Below are 23,397 nucleotides of genomic sequence, written 5' to 3'. Positions count from 1 at the left end.
CAAAGAAGTATCGTTCTATATATTGTTTTGCCAAGTCTCCATTTCGGTTTTGTACCTAAAGTGAAGTCCTGGAAAAACAATAACATCTACATATGGTGAATGTACGGGTTCTATATTACCCCGTGGGTGCCTTAAATGTATGTACTTTGTCTGAAAATGCCTACACGCTCTTTGAACATAACTCATGGTTTTAGTTGCGAGTACTCAAATCCATAAACTGGAACAATATGTCAATATCTGAGTATGGATTTAAGTAAAATTTACCATCTGTTCATTTGTTTATTTGTTTATTTGTTTATTTGTTTATTTGTTTATTTGTTTATTTGTTTATTTGTTTATTTGTTTATTTGTTTATTTGTTTATTTGTTTATTTGTTTATTTGTTTATTTGTTTATTTGTTTATTTGTTTATTTGTTTATTTGTTTATTTGTTTATTTGTTTATTTGTTTATTTGTTTATTTGTTTATTTGTTTATTTGTTTATTTGTTTATTTGTTTATTTGTTTATTTGTTTATTTGTTTATTTGTTTATTTGTTTATTTGTTTATTTGTTTATTTGTTTATTTGTTTATTTGTTTATTTATCGGATCCGTAGATTGGATTTTTTCTACGGAAATTAAAATTTATCAACGGAGAACTACGGAAACAAGTTTTGTCTGGCGAGCAAAAAAAAGAAAAAAAGCTTGTCACCGTGAGCGCTTCCGAGAAAAATTCCATTCTACGGAAATGACACTACTACTATCTGGCATCGCTGACTGTCAGTATCAGTCTTTTGAAGCGAAACAACAAGCGTCTGATCGCTAGATGCGTCGTAACTATGACAATGATTGTTTATGTTTGGAAAAATATCAAGTTACAGTATGAACGATGTTAAGTAATTTTGCTTTATATCCAGTGATTCTTTCAATAAGAAAGTTAAAACTACTTAGAACCATTGCCTAGATTTTTTTTAGTTTGTTATTGTCTCATCCCATGAATTTAATGTTTCAGATGTGGCGAGAAATCATTGTGTGCTGAATGTAAACATATATTTGCTTCTTTTCTAACTTGTATTGTTTCCATGGCATTTTGTCGGAACTGGTCGACGCTCGGAGGGTCAATAAAATTAAATTATTACTGAACCAACTGGTTCACGATTACTGACCCTACATTTTTCAATGAATCGTATGGGACATTGTAATCTTGAGTTTATATTTGAATAAACGATACAAAAAATAAGAGTATAAACTGTTTAAGTGTGTAAGTGTGTGTTGCGAAAGCTCGCACGCGTCCACTAGTCAAATATGTAATTCGATTGAGTGATGCTGTGAATGGAAAACTTGAACTTGATCGAGATACAGATTGAAAAATTTCGTATTCGATCGAAAAAATCCGATTCGAACGAAATACAGAATCGGGGTGAGGATTTCGGATTCTCTTTGAAATAAATGATACCAGCAAACGTACTTACTTAATTTTACGGTTTTATTATTCATTCTAGATATGGCAAGTGACAGTATTACTTATAGGTGTATTCGTAAATTATACTTCACCATTCACGACTTGTACGTCACGTCATGGTTGGGGGGTTCGTTTGAGGGACATTTCAGCATACTTCATTGCTATAATTATTGGATTATTCATCGTTTTCTTTATTTGGATTAAATATAGATTTGGTGCACTACTCTCATCAACGCACCCTTTGGGCTTGAGATTTATGGTCATGCGGTATTTACTTAATCCGTACTAATATTCGGTTCAACAAGTTGAGAAATCGGAATTCATTGTCGCTAAATTTTATTCCTAGAAACACTCAATGTATACGCATCGTACATTCATTTCGGGTAGTTTGTATAAATAATAATCTAAAAACTATTTCATCATTTTCCATCATCATGTGGCTCAATCAATTGCATACTTGTAGCTCATTCAATGTACGGTTATCGCTATTTTGCCTTGATTCTCGACGTGTAATACTCTTTTCTTAGACATGATTTTTTTTGTAAAAACATTCAAATATGAATTAGTGAAATTGAGAAAAAAATGTCAAGCGAATGTAAATCCAGGAGAAAGCAACTGGAATTCATAGGGGATTTATCCAAACGCGGTATTCATTGTGCTTCTATTCTTCTTCGTTCTTTTGTGACGTACTGACATTTCATGTGTGTCACACTGTTTTGTGGCATTTTTGTCTTTATTCTTTTCGAGATGCCTCTCGGAACGTTTATACGTCGGGAAGGTGTATTCGTGTCAATAATGAAATGTCCTTAAACTAATCTAAATTACAGACGAAGTTCCGTTAACGTTGACAGAAGTTGACTGATCGTCTGAAGCGTACTTAAAAATGTTTGATGTTTCGTGATGAATACAACTCATAGTAAGTGAGTTGTCAGAATGGTCAATAAATATTCCATATAAATTTTGCAGGTGCAGAATTTGCTCTAAACATAAGTAATCAACATTGGAAAATATTTTTTGTAGTACAACAGTATCGTAACTGCGAATTCTTCTCTTTATGTTTTCAGGGTGGCACGATTTGCAGCGCGTTTGGATGGACATTTTCAAAACTTTTTCTACCATTCCACTCATTCATATTGTAATCGTTGGACATTGGCAAAGAACATTGGTAAGCTTTTAACGGTTTCTGTAAAATAGACAAAACAAATCATACTTCGTACACTTTTACCGGACAAAACATCTTGATTAGTTATTCAAATTTCTTTCGTTTGTCCATCATATGGTGTTGGATTTCGTCTTGCATTTTCAAACTAAACACTGTAGATGATTCTAATTATTTACAATCGATATTTACAAATCAGTGAGGGGAAACTACTAGCTTTTCATTCGCTCGGTTCGAGACACATTAACACTTAGTTTGCTAAATTCCTTTGCGGACTATTTCGTTTGTTTTTTTTTTTGAAAGAACTGAGCATTTTTTCATCTTCACTTGGCAATAGGATGATATTCTCCTTCAAACGGATCTTAACATAAAAACTTAACTAAAGGAATATTTCTTTGTGTCTGGTGTGCTTTTAAAGCTCCGAAAGCACCATCACAGTTGTGTCGATTTTCTATTTAGAATGGTTTGTGAAAAGAAAAATTTCACGGGAAATCAGTTGAGCTCGTTTATTTTATTTTTGGTGTGGCTTTTTCTTTGATGTAAATGTATTTATGCTGTAGGAAATCATTGCAATGCTGTGTGATTCTAAACGGGGGAAACGAACGTGAACGAACAAGTATCGCTTTGCTTATGATAAGGACTTAGAAGCCACCTGCCGATTTTTGAAGATCTACATTTCAAGATTTACTGATAATAAATACGTTTGATTAGAGTCCTCGTTATGATAAGAGTCACGCAAAGTGTGCAACCAAAAAGAACCAAACGAACTGTCAAACATTGAACCAAATGAGAAAAATAAATAAACATTATTTGTTGATGACAAATTCAACAGAAGTACTGTTATCAAAACTTAAAAATGTATCCAAGTAATTCGAATACATAAAATGGGAATAAATGATATTGATTAACATAGATTCGATTCACTACATTCAGCTACTAATTCATTGTTTTGATAATCAAGCAACCTGGATCGAGGAGAGTGTAAACATAACCAAAAATGTGGTTCAAATTAACCCTTGAGTTGAAAATTTGACAGATGACTTTTAAGACTTAATCATACGAACAGCGATACACTTTTCAACCATTCTATTGTGGCTTTAACTTTTTTCCAATTTGGGAAACATGATTACAAAAACACATAAGCGAAAACATGGAACGGATTACAATTTGCGATTCCATCTTTTATCTAATGGATTATTATTTCACATTCATAGTTCAACTATAATGACTAGGGATCGCTCTAGTATCATCTTATTCTGAACGGCTAAAAAATGACATGAACTCTTGACACCTTCAGATAGAACGTCGTCAACGAATACTTGTTGCGTTTTTTTTTTCATTTTGATAACTGCCAATAAACCATTCGTCAACATTCACTTCGAAGAGGAATTTTAATGAATTTGATACTTGCCGGGAATTAGTTTCCCCTTTCGTCTGATGTTAAAATCAATACTCTACTGTATTGTAATACTCGGTTCGCCTGTAGTTCCTCTCCAATGTGGATGCTGACATTTGTTTTTTTACCATAAAACCCCTTCTTCTTTTTCCTCTTCACTTCTGGTGGTGTCACATCACTTGAGATGACACCGAGTGATGGCACAGCGACTTAGCTATATTGCCAGTTAATTTTCGTTTATAGTCCAATGGACTTTCTTTTCACTGGACTACAAGTGAAAACCTCGCTATGTGACAACGTGGAGTCGCCAAAGTACGAATGAAAATCCTTTCTTTTTCGCGAAATATTCAAATTTTCACCGCACTAACACGATACAGCGTGTTCATTCGTTGAGGGTTTCACCGGAAGTCCATAAGAAACCCGACACTTTGAAATTTGTTGTGGTGAAATAATAAACATACAACGCATTTGTCATTTCTCTATGTTTCTCCAACGAACGAAGTTCAGAGTAAGTCAATGTGATGTAGACTTCAATGCGATGTTTCAATCACAGAAAATATTAAATATTGAATTTTTAGTATCTTTTAACAATTAATCCAAAGCACTTTGAATCATAAGTATGCATTAGCAACTAACGTGTATTGAAACTCGTTTGTCATAAAATCCAATAGAAGAATTGAGAAAATCATTGATTTTTTTAATAGTTTATTGGATGCAATGAAGACAACAAAACACGTATGATATACTATGGTTACCAGAGATGTCAGGTTTGAAGTTTGTATCTGCAGAGATGCCAGGTCTGCAGCAGAGATGTCAAATCTGCAGATTTGTCTGTAAATCTGCAGATTTCGTATATGCAGACTTTTGAAAATCGAGTTTTTCGCAGACTTTCGTCAAAATTTACATCACATGATAGTGCTGCAGACAGTGTTGGTGATTGCCGAAAATTTGACAGAAGCTGCTCGATTTTTATCTATATTGTATACAACATTTTCAATCCGGTAGAAGATGCTACAAGAACTCGAGTCTCTCAATGCATGAACCGAGAGAGAATTTCTTCGCTCCACTTCATACTCTGAGCATGTCACAGCTCTTAAAAAAAATTTGCAGTCTGTTAATGATCGGTGCTATGTGGAATTTACCAAGAGAGAATCGCCAGTTGACAATTATCGCAGGAAATCGTATCGATGATTCCACTTGATGATTCTCATACTAGGTTGCAATGTTTCAAAACCCTTGTGTGGAGCATTCACATACATTTTCATATACACAACTTATACAAAGGTTCTATGCACATAGTTAGAATAAGCGGCAATAGTAGAATGATTCTATCGCAATTGTCAACTGCCTGTATAGAATCGGATCGCGAAACGAGAATAAGCGACCGTTTGTTGCTTCAGAGAGAATCCCCACAGCAGCGTGCTAACTCGTGATCTTCAGACAGGTCATCGAGAGAAATTCGCTCTCGCACTTGTGTCTATTCTATGTTAAATGAACCATGCCGGTTTTTTGTTGCTACGATGATATCCGTCTCTCTTTGATGGCCCTTATTGAATCGTGTGAAGAGTTTCGAGTGAGCGTTCTTTGATACGATAAAAGCCATCCTTGGCTGCAGACATTGTTGCAGAGTTTTGAAAAACGAGTTTTTCGCAGACTTTCGTCAATATTTACAGACTTTTGAAATCGCCGCGACCTTTTGTTTTTTTCCTCAGCAAGTCAGTTTAGCGTATCATATTTTATAGAGACATTTTTTCTGATGTACAGACTTTTTCAACCCTGTCTGAAGATATTTGAAATTTTTTCCTGGCATCTCTGGTCTGCAGATTCATCTGGAAATTTTCAGATTTCTTGTAGTGCTGCAAACATTTTTTATTGCAGTATTTTTCGCAGGTTTCTGAACATCGAGTTTTTTGCCGACTTTCGTCAAAATTTACAGACTTTTGAAATGGGTGAGCTGTTTTTTAGTTCTAGCTTAGCCAGTTTTGTGTTTCATACTTTATAGAGAAATGAGAGACCGAAGACATTTTTTCGGTTGTACAGACTTCTGCAACCCTGTCTGAAGAAATTTGAAATGTTTACCAGGCATCTTTGCTTAAAAGTACTGCAGATTTCTACAGATTTTGTGGAGTTTTTTCAGATATTCCGAAGATTTCAAAAAAAAATTTATGACTGGTGACAAAAGTTGCAGACATGATCGTGTTTTTGGTTCGCTTAATCTACAAACCGGAGCCCTCTCTTTGTAGCATTTCTCTGGTGGTTACATCGCTTGTTGAATACAGAGATGCCAGGTTTGCAGATTTGTCTTCAAATTTGCAGATTTCTTCTGAAGTGCTCCAGACTTTTTAAAATCGAGTTTTTCGAAGACTTCCGTCAAAATGTACAGATTTTTGAATTGGACGTGCTCTTGTTTTTTGTTTTAATTCTGTGTCTTACTTTATAGAGTTCTCTGAGTCATACTTTATATAGAAATGAGAACCCGAAGACATTTTTTTCGGATTCACAGAGTTTCGCAACACAGCCTGAAGATTTTAAATTTTTTTACCTGGCATCTCTGGTTGAATAGGAAATGACAGTTCTACTGACATCGCTGAAAATTTTGCTGGGTCGCTAATATCTGAATATTGCTTCCAATATATTTGTTCAAGGGACAATTTATGTTACATTCTTAGGAAAACAGCAATGGTTGCAAAACGTAGAAGCAGTTTTCTTCACTATCGTTGAGCGGATTTTCAAAGAAGAAAAATCAGTTTATTTAGTTCGTTTTTCTAAATAAAATTATAGTTTTTCACGAAGATTTCTTTAGTGATAGCGAAAATATCAGCTTTTGCGTTTTCAAACAATTGCTGTTTATCTAGGATTGCTGGTAATAAACCCAACATGAAAATGAATCATATAAAATGAAAGATTTTTGCGCAGAAACATCACCGTGTGTAATGTCCTAACATTGGGCTTCTATTGAGGGCAATAAAACTCCGGCTAGCTAAGTCCAAATCACCGAGAGTAGGAAAGAGGCATATTGAGAAAAAGCTAAACTTAGTGGTAAACCACATCCGGAACAAATGAGTCGTTCGTAAATCAACGCAGCCCATCTGGCGGTGTCAAAAATCCAATTTGCGCTCGAAATCACATCAAGATAAAAGTTCACAATCCCACTAATTAAACGAATGCCGAGTGACCCCGGAACCAAGTTAATCGCGAAAGCAGGCCACCGCCGACCGTCAGCAGTAGCAGTGACAGCAAATTGCTTCTGCTACGCTCTGGATACCATTGACAATTACTAGCACCGCTGCTGGCCGGCTTCGCAGGATCATCTCGGGTGCTGCTGTTGTTCCGCCTGTCGGTAGTCGGAATTGGTTTCAGCGTCATTACAATCTGTGTTGTGGCGAAGTCCTTTTCTATCTGATTGTGGATGTTGTGGTTTCCGCCCAGTACCGTCCGATGGTGACCCGGTGGAGCGCGATGTCTCTCGTGGGAATCCGGACCCATTCCGGATGACTCGGAAAGATCTTCGTCGTCGCTGTTGTTCGGTTCACGCTGCTTCAGATGCTCCGATTGAGCTCCCGACTGAGCGTCTTCGATCTCCCGCCGGATTTGCGTCCGTTTCAGGCTGTTGCACAGATCTTCGCTGCAGTAGCAGTAATCGATTTTATTGGCGCTCTTGCAGTCGTTTATGGTGAGGCTCTCACCACACGTTCGCAGCTCCATGTCACCTGGAAGAAAAAGAGAAAGAGATGACATTAACTGTCAGATCAGTTTGCTAAACATATCGTAATAATAGTTGTGAAGTTTACACTAACAGTTACAGTTCACATAATAACGAATAATTCACGAGATTTTGACCAAAAGTGATCACTCAAGAATGAGTGTTCCAGAGCAAGGGAATTTACCAATCGAAACGGTATACGCCTATGTACCTATTTACAAAGTATTCGATTTTCGAAACAAATTCCACGGAGTCAATAGATACTGATAGATGGCGTCCGTCAATGCGTTCTGTGACTGTGACGTTATGTATGAATGTCTCCATAAGAATGCATGCAACTTATTTTGACGGTGACGGAGCTTGACTGTGACGGAAGGTGACGGACCGTCTGAATCGTACTTAATAATACACCTAACTTTTAGCCTTCCTCATAAAGAAAGGTTATGTTATCATTGTAAGAACCGATTTTTGAGCCAAGACTTGGAGGGCCAAGTGTCATATACCATACGACTCACTTTGACGAGTACGCAAAATGTCTGTTTTGACAGAACCGATTTTCACAAATTCAGATTTAAATGAAAGGTTTCAAGGCCTCATAGTGAATTCGTGAATTTCATATAAATCCGACCTCCGGTTTCGGAAAAAATGGCGTAGTGTGTTGAACATTTTATATCGTAATTCAAAGCGATACAGCAAAAAACATCAAAAAATTCCAAATTCCATTCAAAACTATTCTAATCGGTAGTTAACAATCGGTATAGCCGAACAAATCGATACTGTCTATCCTGGTTTCCGGTTCCGGCTTCCGTATTCACCGGAGATAGTGGTCATATACTCCAAAGCGGGATATATGTAGGGTAACGGCTCCCTATTTCAATTTAACGTTACTTTAAAAACCAGATTTAGCCACTAAAATCACTATAATTATTTCATATTTCTGCTTAATTGGCTCTGTTCCACATTGAGAACTGTTTCACATTTCTTAGAAATTTAACTTATATTCAAAAAACAGTTCTGATATGTTCACTACTCTGTTCTAAATTTCATCTGAATGGATTTTCATCCATCCTCTAGTTGGTCATTTGAGATTCATCCTAGCATTGAAAACAAAATATTGCACTTTTACACTCTCAGGTTAAAAATATCACAATTCTTCTTAAAAAGCCTTATGTACGATTCAGACGATCCGGCTTCTTCCGTCACCGTCACCGGAACGTCAGCCTCCGTCAAAATTAGTCAAATGAGTTTTCCCTTTGCGTATTCACACGATCCAGCAGAGATCCGGAACGTCAACGTCCGTCAACGGCAAGCTCCGTCAATATTTCTCTGAAAGAATATTTGACGGACTGTGATTATCGCACACATGCATGATTCATATGATTACGGTATTGAGCTGACGTTTGTTATGTATGTATTCGTTGTCAAGATCCCACTCTTAAACGAAATATACCACATATAAGTAATTAAACTTATCAGTAGATTTGCAAAGTACGTTACGTTGTTGAGTGGAAGTGATTGTTTTGTTTTTTTCTCTTTCTAGTTAATTTTGAAAGTTATTTATTCAATTAAAAGGTAGGAAAACAACAGATTGATTGGCTTCAAAAGCTCCCAAATTCAACGTGTTAGAAAATGACATTACGGACACGGATAGGAAACCGGATCGTGTGAATCATAATGACGGTGACGGACGTTGACGTTCCGGTGACGGTGACGGAAGAAGCCGGACCGTCTGAATCGTACTTTAATGCCTTAAGGAGCAAGACTCTTTGCAAGCGTATGAGTAATGCCAACAATGTGTGCGTAAAAACGAATTCCGGCGCTTCTTTTCCTGATATTACTCAATAAATCTCCCATATGGTTGAAAAAAAAAACCAATCGGTTCATACTACTTAAAACTGCAATTCAGGAAAAGCGCAAATCTTAGTCTAAAACTCTTCCGTTTTCCTTAAAACTGCTCGAGAAAAATTATTTCAGTTTCTGACACATTTGATTAGCAATAAACACATTCCTATATGGATTTCCTCTGGCAGAAATTATTGCACTATAAAGATTTACGTACTTTCTATAAGTAAACCCGCAAAAAAGAAACCTTTAATTTAACACGCGAAAGGCAATGGATATGAAATGTTGTCGTAAAACTTTTTATTTTTCCGGAAAACTGCTTTTGTAACAGAAAATATTTAGTTTTGTTTATTTTGTGTAGCGCAATCTAATACAAATACTAACTTTTTTATTATGGAATTAAAATCTACATTCATAAAATGTAAGCAATTTTCCATCTAACGTTGGTGAAAAATTGATCAAAACTGATATTTCATCCAAGATGTCAGGCTTAACATTCATTTGAGGATTATTTATTATGAAAAAAGATTGTTTGAAACTCAATCGTGCAATCCACTTTGATAAACTCGGTGCACTGCATATATGAATACACAGATTTAGTGCATACGTATCAAATAAAATGTACGTAATACACAAATTACCAACACAAGTTAACTTGGTTTACTCTTGATCCTTGAACCGACACTACACACGATGGCTTTAGAACCAGTTTGTAATCAATTCGACTTTTAAAAACTATTGGGTCTATTTCGTTTCGTTTTACAATCAAAATTTTATTGTTAGGTTAATCTGGATCAACGTGATATAAACAGGTGGGGCAGACCACATGACTTACTTGTGTTAGAAATCAGAACTATGTAAATACACTGAAAATAATTTGCACGCTAGCATCATGTGCAAAGCATTCAATCTATCACTGCTTGTAGAACACATGAAATTCATGAAAATAAACACTTAACTCATAAAATGAGTGTAAAGACTGTTGATATTTAGTGGAAATCATGCAACGTTTATATGAAATGCACTTAAAAACGATCAGATATATCGTTACCTCTAGATTCTATATGCATGTCATGTGAATGTCACATAGTTTTCCACATAGATTTCAATTGAAACAAAATTGACCGATTCAAGTGTTTTGCACATACAAATCACTAGAAAATGAAGTGTTTCACACATGTAGTTCGATTCAATAGCAAACACATCACATCCAAAAGAAAAACACATCAAAGCTAAGTGAAAAATAATCTAATCTCGCATCTTAGTGAATTTGAACTAGAAATCTTGAAACAAATCGCTTTGGTTATGTATTGATATGAAAAGCATATTAAATTGAAGTGGTGTTTACATATGGCGTTTACATATCAATCGCAAATTTTTATCAGTGTAGTTTGGTATGACGACATACATGAAAAACAAACATGCTTTGATTCAATGCCAACTAGTCCGAGTGGTGTGACGAAAGCAAGCACGTGGTTTTTAGTTTTCCTTGCGTGCTAAAGAAAACTGAATTTCACTAACACAAACGAGTTGTGTTTGCCCCACCTGCTTCTATCACATTGAATCTGGATTAGCCCTTTCAAAAGTATGAAAATATTAGATGCACAGCCAATGAAACACACACACACACGTAACAGCGAAGTGAACAAATCAAAGCAACATAGTTAGAGCAGAAGTTTTTCTAAACCCCAATGTTTCTGTTTGATTTTTTTTTAAATTTTTTTAATTATTGGTGGTTGCTTAAATTCAAAAGTACGATTTTGCACGAAAAAATCGGCCATTTTGTAGCAATGGTGCAGTAGTTTTTGAATGACGATGGACACGGATTTTCAAAACCTGCTTTTGAGAAAAACGCGTTTAAAGTTTATTGTCTATAAAATCGAAGGAAACAATTTATTAATCAAGGGATCACGTTGGATCTAACATTCTCAAAAAGCCATATTTTTTATTTTGTATTTTGCTATAATGAATAATTTCGAGAATGTTTTGTCAAGTTTTTAAGTCAATCGAAGCAGAAATCTTGTGCCTGTGTACGCAGCTCTTATTTCTTCGTAGTATGAGATCGGCAAAGAAAAATGCCCATAACTTTCTGAGTTTTGTTCCGATAGGCTTAGGGATATTCTTGAAATGTTTTACTATCAGAAAATAAAAAAAAAAATAATAAATGATTTTTCAAAAGTGTTGGACCCTGCCCGCCCCTTAAGGGCTGAGGACAGTACCGTAAAGTGATAGGTTTTTTTGCTATTTTCCCGTTTCAAATTAAATTTTCTTGGAAACGGTGCAGAATGTAGAAAAGCCCACCTGACAATGTCTTTGAAATTAAGTTGAGAATATTCTGTGAAATTTTCAGAATGATTCATTGAGTTTAGCGGTCGTGTTGTATTTTTTTCTGACTGAAGAACTACTGAAAATTGGAACGCTCGGAAATGCATACCTCTACTTGTTCATCGAATATCTCGGCTTTCAAGACTTGTATCATAAAAGTACCGTGACAAAGTCTAGATAATTTAGTTTAGATGCGATTAGTACATAAAAACATATATGTTATCGCAATAAAAATAAAGTCTTGTATTTTTCTGTGACACAAAGTCAGTTTCAATGCATCTGCCATTTTTTTTCGCTTTGGCTTCCTGATAGCATTCTGTAAAAGGAGAGAGAAATAAAATTGGCTCGACAAGGCTGCCAAACACACAGAACACATTCAATCTTTGTGAAAGTTGAATATTTTTTCATTGTTTATTGGAATCCATACCAACCCATACAATAGATTTATGTGATAAAACTTCTCATCAAAATAATAAAATGTATGCTGGCAACCCGGTACAGTTTGCTCATATACGAGAGAGTACAGGAGTAGTACGATGCGCAAAGGGAATTGAGCGAGCCACGTGGTCGATTTAAAACTCAACACGCGACCCTCTGTCCTCAGACCTTAATGGTTATTTCATGTCTATTCAACACGCACTTTCTAGTAACATTTGAAGCTGGAACAGTTTTTTTGAAATATCAATAATATACTTAAACTAATGACACGGATACCAAAAAATACTTGTTGATGATAATTTAAAGAATTTTTTTTTTCATAACATTATGAGCGGAATCAAGTGAATTAATTGCAAATTTTCATCTCATATTTTGACGATTTTTATTGCTTAGCGGGTAATTTTAGAAGTTTATAATCGTTCGTTGATTAAACAAACGAAAAGTGAAAATTACTAATTATGAAGTCATCCAACATTGAGTAGTGCTGAAATTATGTGAAATAGTGATCATTTTTTAGGACGGTCAATTGGTGAATATTCATAAACATGACTAACGTAAAACTTGAGACGAAAAGATGTTTGCGTTTTTTACTGGAAAAGTGTGACAAAAACGTAAATAACCATTTTAGAACATTTCACAGTATGGTTCAGGTATTAAAAACTTGGCTCAAAGCTATTTGAATCGGTAGTGATTATCAATAGATGGCCAAACAAAACAATAGCTAACTCAATAATTAAAACCAAATAACTCAATGGTAAAACTTAACATTATTTTGTTTGAAATTAAAAATAAAATTATTAAAAATAATAAATAATACTGCACGAGAGAATAACAACAGAGTAGCCAATTCGTTCATTGTAATATCAATTTAGGAGTACAATATTTACAGAAGACAAATTTCGTATAGAGTTGGTGCTCAGAATAAAATAATATTATTAATATTTCTTGCAACTAATTCTGAAGCCGCTTGCTTTTTATTGACAGGTGGAACTATTAGATCAGTTGTAATTAATGCAATTGAAATATTTCATCAATAACAAAATGAGATGCAATAAGAAAGGAGAGTTGGCATCACTGGAAGTACGATGCGGTCGGTCCTCTGTCATGACGCCATCTTGATGAGATTAAAATTGGAACGGCAACGTAAACAAACAATCAGTAATGCGATCGTTCAATGGTTTACCTTGTTTATTGCACGAAAATTAGAGATTTTTGGGTCGATTCTTTCATAATAGCTTGTAATGTCGGTTTATCTAGAATACATTCAAATGGCTGGTGCTAACATACCGGTGTCAGATGGATGGATGCGGTGCCTAAGTGTTGCTCTAAAAAAAGTCTAATTTCAATGTGCATCAAACAACTTATAATAAAATCATTGGTCGGAATATTTATTTTGAGTGGTAGTGGTGGTACAATGATTATCTATATTTTTCCTTACTAAAAATCGGGTTAGACTAAACTCCGTCGATCATTCAGGGAACTTAACTAGGACGTATGTAGATAAGGTTTAGACTGCGAGAAGGATCCATTTGGTACTTTATTATTTTGGTTAGGGAGTGGATATCGACAGGCATCGGAACAAATGGGCTCAAACGTCACGCTCCACTGGTTGTTTGGAGATTTGTGCCTTGACATGGCTTCTCATCACTTTCCTGATGCGAAGGAAAGAATCAGAGGAACATGAAAAGGAATTGTGTAGAAACATCGTTCTGTACCGCCGAAAGGAGGGTGAGAGATCTGCAGGTGCAAATGCACATTTAATGAAACCTCCACTCACCGAAAGGATTTAAAGATTTTATAAAAGCGACACTATTCTGCGTTTCCAGAATAATGCCCAACGATTCGCCATAATAAGGAATGTCAAACAATCTGCTAAAACCTTTCACTTCTTCGGGCCAGAAAAACTTTCTGACCCTATGTGCAGGGTTAGGAATCGAACCCAGGTAGGCTGCTCGAATTTGGGGGTTTTGGTACCGCATGGGTACCGAATTTGGCTCATCAGTGTGTCAGCAAGAGCTAAAAACTGTCACGCATTCTCAATGAAAGAATCCAATTCAACAGTCTTATTTTCAATATTTTACTGTATCATTCGTAAATGACCGACATCAGAACAAGCGACGAGAGATAAAGCTTTTTCGTTTCTCATTGAAAAAAAAGAGAGAGTATAATTGTCAACGTCACTCTTTCCTTTATGACAAGACGAAACCAAACTGCAGGGGGCATCAGCAGAATTTCAATTCTCATTCTTTCATCGATGTATTGAAAATCTGTGACGCTTGGCTATAGAAACTGACTAAGATATGACAAATCGAAGTAATTACTCCCCAGAAACTCTTTTGAAACCAAAACTACTACAAATTCGAGCACCAACAGGTAAAAGTCATTGTGAACCCTTTTTCTGTCATTTTCGACTCTCAAAGCTTCGGTTGAATGCCGACACTCCATACTGTGGAAATTTCACTGAAAACCGCAAATGACTGAAAGAGCAAAAGAAAGAAAGAACACAATTTTGAAACTGCTATTCCGCTTATGTCATGGATTGGACATGGATTTCCTTCTCATAGTTTGCAAGCGAATCTGAAAGTGACATTAATTTCTCGTCATTTTCGTTTATTTTGAGTCAATAAAAATGACTTTTTTAGCTCTGGTGTCAGCAGTTTATGTTGAACTGCTAACGCCAGCAAACACCGCTGAGCAGACGCAAGGATTCATTCACTCCAGAAAGAGCGATTAACCTCTCTGTCAGTAGCTCCTTACGACATTGGGCCGTATGAATAAAACGTAGCATGCTTGAATTTCGGTAGTAAATGCTACATGTGGATCACGTTCCTGTCAAAAGCAGAGACTTTACTACACAACAACGTTCGAACATGTAGTATTTACTACAATTTTTCGGTAGGTAGCTCCAGAGGATGCTACTCCTGTGTTTGCTGATAAAGTGAAGTAGAAAAATTAAAACCAAACCAAACGTGTTTTACTCTGTGGACTACGTTTTCGAGAAGATACTACAAACAAGAGACTTTATTACATTTTATTCATACGGCTGGCCCATTGGGTGAGAAACGATAGATGCGTATGCTCTCCATACACATTTCCAACCATGTATGGAGAACCAAAAACCTGAATAAGTGGTTGCGTCAAAGCGGGACAGTTACATGTTGGATGATATGAAGTACCGTAGTCGCACTCATACAAATCACACGAATTATACTCAGCACGCTGAATACCAGCCATGTGATAGTTAAGTTTGCAATGTCCAGTCAGATCTCCGACCAGAATACTGCAATGATGCTTGGGAAAATGCTGTAGACATTTTGACATTTTCAGATCTGTACTTTTGCCTGAGCGCAAGTTTGCAACCTGTCAGAAGTCAAATTCATAGGAAATTTAAAAAAAATCGTTTTCTAAATTGGAAGTAACATTTTGGATTCGATTTATCTACTGGTGTTAATCAATAACGAAAAAAAACAGAACGCTTTGCAAAAAAAAAAAGAATTACCAAGAACGACAAACAAATAACGAAAAACAAGGTGCAAATAACGATCAAAGAAGATTTCCTGCATCACGAATTTCCATTGCAAAGCTGGAAAATGTTTCCCATCAATTTTGCTACATTGAAATCAAAACAAAAGAAAAACTTGTTGTTTAGTTCCGAATGGAAAAACCCTTCTATCAGAATGAAATATTCGATTACTCAACCGTGCCAACAAGTACTCGAGGAAAATATCATTAAAATTAAATTCATGGCGGAAGGGCTTTTGGTTGCATGAATGATTTGCACCACCAACCTCTCGTCGTCATCCACGCAGAAATGCTCCAAGTGGGTGGTTGGTGTTTTCTTCGATGCAGCGTGCTGTTCGTTATACTACACAGAACTAGTGCTGCTAGCGGCTCGTTATGAACAAGGTGGTTTGAGCATCAACATGAAAACACTCGGAGAAAGGGTCCTACGGTTTGTATATAGACTTTACTAAACGGGTTGACCTAAAATCTGCCATGCCAGCGCGCCACACCACGGGTTGTTTGCTAATGGTATTCACTGTTCTGTTATTTTCGAGCATAATTGGTGCAGGCGACATGAAAGTCATTATAATTTTAAAACGTCAATCATGATTATGGAACTACGCTGACCTGAGATAACGGTGGTAAAAGTTGTATATTTCAGGTAATCAAAAAAAAAAGGATAAAGAACATCTCATAGGGTTGCCGCCGGTATGGACCTCGAACGAACGAACTCGTAAAACTTTAGACAGCCGGTTGCCTTTTGTAAATTTTTTATTTGTAATTTTTTCCACTTTTGTCTTCACGATAAATTAGTGTAATATATCGACCGATTGAGGCCTTATAGAACAAAACCCGAGTGTATGAAAAACTATATTGGAATCTGCTTTCAAACGAAAAAAAATCTTCATATAATTTTACCAGGGCAGCCCAGATAAAATCATTGGCCTTTTTCGTGCAATAGTTGGGAATGTGAGGTGAAAAATCATTCTGATTATTTTCCCTTTATTTATCAAACATACCGCAAAAGCAGTGATTCCGATTTATCTGCGTTATGAACAGTGTAATTTTAATAGTTTTTAGTGAGAGATGATTTTCATATTTTAAATCGTTGTCTTGCGAGAAAAAAATGGATTTAGCCAGATAGCACTAGTTTTAGAAGCTCGAAGAAATAAACGAGAAAAAAATTTCTCGTGAAATGGAGAATAAATATTATTTAAAATAGCTGCATGTTGAACAAATGGATCGGTTAGTAAATAACAACAACCAAACGTTAAACATCGAAAAAAAACACTGGTAACTGAAATAAGGAAAATAGGAATTCTTGCAATTGTGGTCTTTTTCGATACGGATTTAGGAACCCAATGGATATAATCTTGACTGGGTTTTTTTCCGCACGGTCTTTAGGCTGATCCTGTCCGAAGAAAAATAGTAGGTACTATCAATCTTCCAGATCTTCGGTTTTATGTTGTTATCCTTATCGTTAGTTATTTCCCCATCCCGAATGAGAGAGAGAACCCGAACTTTTTTCTTCAAAATACGGTCCAAGATTTGTTCAAACATGATCTAGGACGAACCACTCGAAATATACCTATTTTTATTCCTCGGTGATTATTGGGTAAGCAAATGCATCTTGTATGGCATTTTACTCTGGTTGAGCAGCATGGATACGATTTCTATAGAAACTAACAATCTGACACACTGTATTAACTCTGGATCAACATTTGAAAAATAGGCGGAATTCAAAACTCATGAAGATGAAACTAAGCGAAGTCAAAAACGTAAATACTTTTCTGTTCAAGTCTCAAAATTATTCCTATTGCTAGCCAATTTCAGTAGAAGGCAAAACGAAGCGAGTTCGATTGGTTTCTGATTCCTGAGGCACCGGATATAGTGGAACTCTTTCATTTTTTAAGTCGTACTAGTTGATGCAGAAACATACTTTTTTTTTGTTTTCCTTCAAGAAGCATAGATATTTATATCGAAGAAAACCACATTGTATGTGAGAATATGAGTGAGATAAGAAAGGTTTCATTACACCAATAGGTGGAATAAAACAGGTTTTTCAAAGTGTCTCAGTAAAAATAAAATTTACATTTCGCTACGTGGCTTCAAAACGAAGGTGATGATTTACTAAACAAAAACAAGTATTCCAGTTCGCTTTCACATTTCATCCAAGTCAGTCGATATAACAAAACCACCTACGTTCGGGATGGAAGAAACCAAGTACAGTATTGTGTAGTGAACAATAGATCGACCTCGAAATGAGTGAACCAAACAAACAAAAGCTACCGCCGACACGAAAAGATACAATTGTTGTTGACTTCAGGCAGTGCAAAATTTGACCTTCGATACGAGAACTTGAAGGTTTGCTTAAGGAGCAAACGCATCTTGACGTTAAACGTGTGCATTTACTTCAATGTAATAAGACAAATAGTGTTGTTTACATCCAGTTTTATAAAGAGTTGGATGCGATTCAATTCGCAAAAGACAATAACAATGTGCACTATGTGGAGCACGAGAACATTAAGTACAACATTCCAGTATATATGGAAGATAGCGCTATAGAAGTGCGTCTGCATGATCTTCCCTCATGCGTCATCGATCCTTATATTCACAAAACTATGTCCCAATACGGAGAGATTCTCTCTATCGAAAAAGAAAAGTAGAAGAATTTTTCCCCGGTATTCTAAATGGCGTACGTTTATTACGCATACACTTGAAGAAGGCTATACCTTCTTATGTGATTTTCGGTCAAGATACAAGAATTCCGTGCAAATCACTTGTTACCTATGACAATCAGATGGCCACATGTCATTATTCCCAAAAAGCTGTTCACTACGGTAAGCCATGTGATAAACTGCACAAGGAGACAACTACACCAAAGGACAACAATGCTTCCTTCACACCAACCCCAAGCAACCCCAGTACACCTGTGACAGCCACCAACAACAATGAAGTATCCCCTTGAACGAAACCATTAGTATCGTCTATAAAACAAAGTACACCAGCTGCAGTTAACAACTTACCCTCCAACCAACCAGCAACTGCAACCAATGTACAACAAGGCGCATCTACAGCAACTCTCAACGAGCCCAAGACTACGATCAACAAGGAAAACGAAAAGAAAACGGAAATCACACACACCACCGACGATGAAGCAATGGATGATGAGATAAGCCGCGGACGATCCCCGATCCTCGTTGGATGGAAATGGAAACTCATCTTCCCCTAGAAAAAGGGTGACAACGAGATCCAAAAGCAAAACAAAATTTTTTAAGTAATAAAAATGTAAGCCAATCGGCCACGTAAAGCTTTTACGCAAAAAGGCCAGAATAAAAAATTTTATCACAAAAAAAAACAAGTATCTGAATTAAGGCTGTGAACCATTTCGCGGTTAATTATAACTTTTCTTTAAAATCTGACACTCGAATGGTTAATTTGATGTTGTCAAAAATAACCCTGCTCGAAAGCATAATTATTTTTGAAAGATCGATGGTTATTTTCCGACACTGAAAAAAATCTTACAATGAAAATTCTAAGATTAATTTTTTAGTTGAAATTATTTCCAGTGGAAAATAGACCCAAATAACTTTCCGTCCGTCAAATTTTGAAATGGCCGCAGTCAAATTTTGAAATGGTCGCAACTACTCGACACAAAATAACCGCTCAAGTGTCAGATTCTAACCAAAAGTTAAAATTAACCGTGAAATGGTTCACAGCCTAAAACTGCGGGCCATTTCAAAACTTGACGGACGGAAAGTTATTCGAGTTTATTTTCCACTGGAAATAATTTCAACTAAAGAATTAATATTAGAATTTTCATTGCAAGATTTTTTTCAGTGTCAGAAAATAACTATCGATCTGAGAAAAATAACCATGCTCTCGAGCAGGGATATTTTTGACAACATCAAATTAACCGCTCGAGTATCAGATTTTAACCAAAAGTTAAAATTAACCGCGAAATGGTTCACAGCCTAAGTAATAATTTTAAGACAATTTGCGCTGAAAAAAAATGGATTTTGATCAAGACGCTAAAATAAAAATTATTGGTTTTAGATTTATTTGATCAGAGTAAAATACAACATACTTCTTTACCATTTTGGGTATTTCCCACTTCACGAAAGACTACCCCAAAACACTTAGTTGCATGCAAACATGCCTCACATACGCATAAGATGGCGCGCATCTATGTCAATCGAGATATAATTGAAACATAATCCCAGTGAGGATCGGGTCATTTCACCGAAAGTCGTTTCACCGAATGGGTCATTTCGCCGAATGGGTCATTTCGCCGAATGAGTCATTTTTTTAGGGTAAAAAAAATCTTTTTGTTTTTAAATTTCCGCATGTGGCGCAGCCACATAACTGAAGCCAAGATGGATCGGCGGCACAAAGCCATTGGAACATAATCACAGTGGAGAGCGGGGCATTTCACCGAAAGTCGTTTCGCCGAAAGGGTCATTTCGCCGAAAGGGTAATTTTTTTAGGGTCAAAAATATCTTTTTGTTTTTAAATCTCTGCATGTGGCTCAGCTATATGAGAATTGTTAGGATTATTTGTTTATTCCCTGAGAGCTTCAAAAATATTCGTCGTAAAAAGATCCTTTTTGTCTATTGCATTTTGTTCGAGTACAGTCTTCAGAATGCTCACATAAACACGAAAAATAATGTGTAGATTCCGTTGCAATGGGAAATCAGATCCAGCAATTCGAGATACTATGTTCACACCTGCAGAAAATAACATGTTTTAACGATAGCAATATAAAGTTAAAACCCCACTGTTCACACTAAGATTATGTTATACGCATGACATATTACTTGGTATTGAGTTTGTTTATAAACAAACTGCAAAAATTCCTACGTCGCAGGTAGGAAAGAAAAAAGTATTTTGACAACATCCGAAAAATAAGAAACAAGCCAGGTACTTCTCCTAGTTATGAAGGATATTATCGACAACACGACGTGCCACTCGACTATTAAAACTGTATCGTAAATTTGACTACCCCTCAGTAACTCGAAATGTCAAAGCGAGATCATTTGAATTTAGATTGAAACTGGCAACCTAGGCCGATAACTTGTTATTTTTCGACTAATAGTTATCCTAGCAACGATTCGATTGACGTGTTATTTACATTGTACCGTCGGATTTAGCGCAGATTCTTCTCGAAAACTATTGAACCTAAAGTGCCCTATTTTCGAAATCTACATTCGGAACATACGAAGAAGTGTGATCGTCGTTGAAGAGAATATCTTCATGTTGTTTAAGCCCTGTAATCGAGAATGATTGAACATTAATCTAAACGGCGCTTTTTCATTCCTTTTGAAAGTTAAAATCGATCTCTTTTTTATACTCATTCGTTTTATTGTATTTGTTTTCTTTTCCCGTATAATTTTGATGTAATTTAACTTGGTAAAACCACAAAAACATTGAGTCAATAATTGAACTATCCTGTTGTCCTTATTATATTTTTATACTCTAATGACAAATGTTGTATACGTGATGAGTGTAAAATTTACCAAAACTTGCTTGGATTATTAGAGATCAAACTGGACTAAAGATAGCGCAACACCTTCATTTATGTCGAATCGAAGTCAATATGTTGAAGTACAATAGTCTTTTTTTAATTTACAGGGTCCGGCACTCGAAGTCTAACCAATTAAAAAGGCCATAAATTCAGTTTGGAAAATTACTTTTACTTAATTCAAAGTACAAAATGTGTAAAAATAATACAAAATTCAGAATCAATTCACTTTTGCTCGATATGACCACCTTTTGCCTTGACTTGATGACTTGAGAGAGCGAAGGAGTTGCTTCGTTTGGCCGAATGTGACTTGCAGGTATTTTGGCCCACTCGTGTACAATAACTTTTTTCAGCGCCTCGAAACTGGTGTATCTTTTAGTTCGGACTTTGCTCTCCAAAATGGCCCAAAGAGAATAATCCATTGGATTCGCATCTGGTGAATTCGAGAGCCATTGTGTGGACGTGATGAAGTTCGGAACGTTGTTTTTCAGCCATTCTTGGTTCACTCGAGCTTTGTGAGACGGTGCCGAGTCCTGCTGAAACGTCCATGGTCTGCCACCGAGATGTTTGTCTGCCAACGGCTTCAAACCAACCTCCAGAATACTTTCCCGATAATATGTCGCATTTACCTTGACGCCAGGCTCAATGAAAACGATTGGAGAGCGCCCATTTGCGGTTACAGCGGCCCAAACCATTATCTGTTGCGGGTGCTGCCTCCTGGTGGCCAATCGATGACTCAAATTCTCGTATGAACGGTCGGTCAAGTAAACCCTATCGTTTTGAAAGTTTATGAATTGCTCAATTGGAAAAATTTTCTCGTTAGAAAATACAATGTTCGGAAATTGACCGCTTTCGGCCAAACGAAGCAACTCCTTCGCTCTCTCTAGTCATCAAGTCAAGGCAAAAGGTGGTCATATCGAGCAAAAGCGAATTGATTCTGAATTTTGTATTATTTTTACACATTTTGTACTTTGAACTAAGTAAAAGTAATTTTCCAAACTGAATTTATGGCCTTTTTAATTGGTTACACTTCGAGTGCCGGACCCTGTAATTCATTAGACGGAAATTCTTTCTGCTTCATTCTTTTTCATTACCAATACACTTTTCCCAATACCAATACACTTTTCTCAATACCAATACACTTATTCTGATACATTCTTATTCTATTAATTCGCGACAGCTCGTAACTAAAAGACTAGTTCAATGAAACTTTCCTCTCGTGTACATTTTCATCATGTTGTAATTTGAATCCTAAAACGACGATATATACAATGTTACGACCAATACCAATAAGGAAATGAGGAACCGTACTATATACCTATATGAACTACGGTGACATGTTGACGCAAAATCCTAAATCCTTTCCCACAAAACTGACATACATGCTTTTTGTTTTGTTCATGATTCCGTATGCCACGTATGTCAAATTTATGTACTGGCACTGATTGACTCTAGTCAATTCGCAGTCTTCGGAAGGACATAAAAACTGTTTGATTCCTGAAATATGAAATAAATGCATAACAAAACCTGACTAAAATCGGATCAGGCTGACCCAAGTTACAATTTTTTGGGTGAATCAGCAGCCTGAGCCCACGAAGGGTAAATAGTCATGTGAGTCTGTTATAGGTTTGAAATTGCTCAGCTTAGAAAATAATTTTAGGTTTACCCGTGCAAGCAAATTCTGCTCAGTGGTGCGATGATTTGTCTACAGGAGAGAGAGGTTTGTTATAACAGGACAAGTTTGTCACATTGTTAATTGAATTAGTGTAGTTTATGTTAATTTCTTCTAGCATAACTTGAACATCTCGTGATTTTGTGCATATTCCTTGTATTCTGTTAGGAAAATCAAATTAGGATAGAGTCAATAGATAAGCTATATCATGTACCTTTCTCCTTCCTAATTCATGTTTGATTTGATTTGGAAAAAATTGTGTTTATTTACTTTGCTGGGAGTACTTGGTAACAAGTCCTTAGCAACCAGTACAGTGTTGCTTGAGAAGGTTATTTTTGTAATAAACAAGGGGACGCTCAATACTGTGGTAACTGGTACACACTTAATTTCGTTCGGTA

General features: G+C 36.1%; 1 protein-coding gene across 1 annotated transcript in view; it reads right to left on the bottom strand.

Moving 5' to 3' along the window:
- Nucleotides 1-1,442: 1,442 nt before the first annotated feature.
- The window catches only part of LOC131432704 (uncharacterized), a 254,563-nt gene continuing 232,608 nt past the window's right edge, over nucleotides 1,443-23,397 (bottom strand). The window contains exon 3 of the mRNA XM_058599150.1: nucleotides 1,443-7,704. Within this exon, the coding sequence (XP_058455133.1) occupies nucleotides 7,151-7,704 (554 nt within the window). The 3' untranslated portion in view covers nucleotides 1,443-7,150. The remainder of the gene's footprint in view (nucleotides 7,705-23,397) is intronic.

This window comes from Malaya genurostris, chromosome 2 (assembly GCF_030247185.1).
Source record: "Malaya genurostris strain Urasoe2022 chromosome 2, Malgen_1.1, whole genome shotgun sequence".
Classification (NCBI taxonomy): domain Eukaryota; kingdom Metazoa; phylum Arthropoda; class Insecta; order Diptera; family Culicidae; genus Malaya; species Malaya genurostris.
The sequence above is the reverse complement of the archived record's forward strand: the minus strand, read 5'-3'. Positions and strand labels throughout refer to the sequence as shown.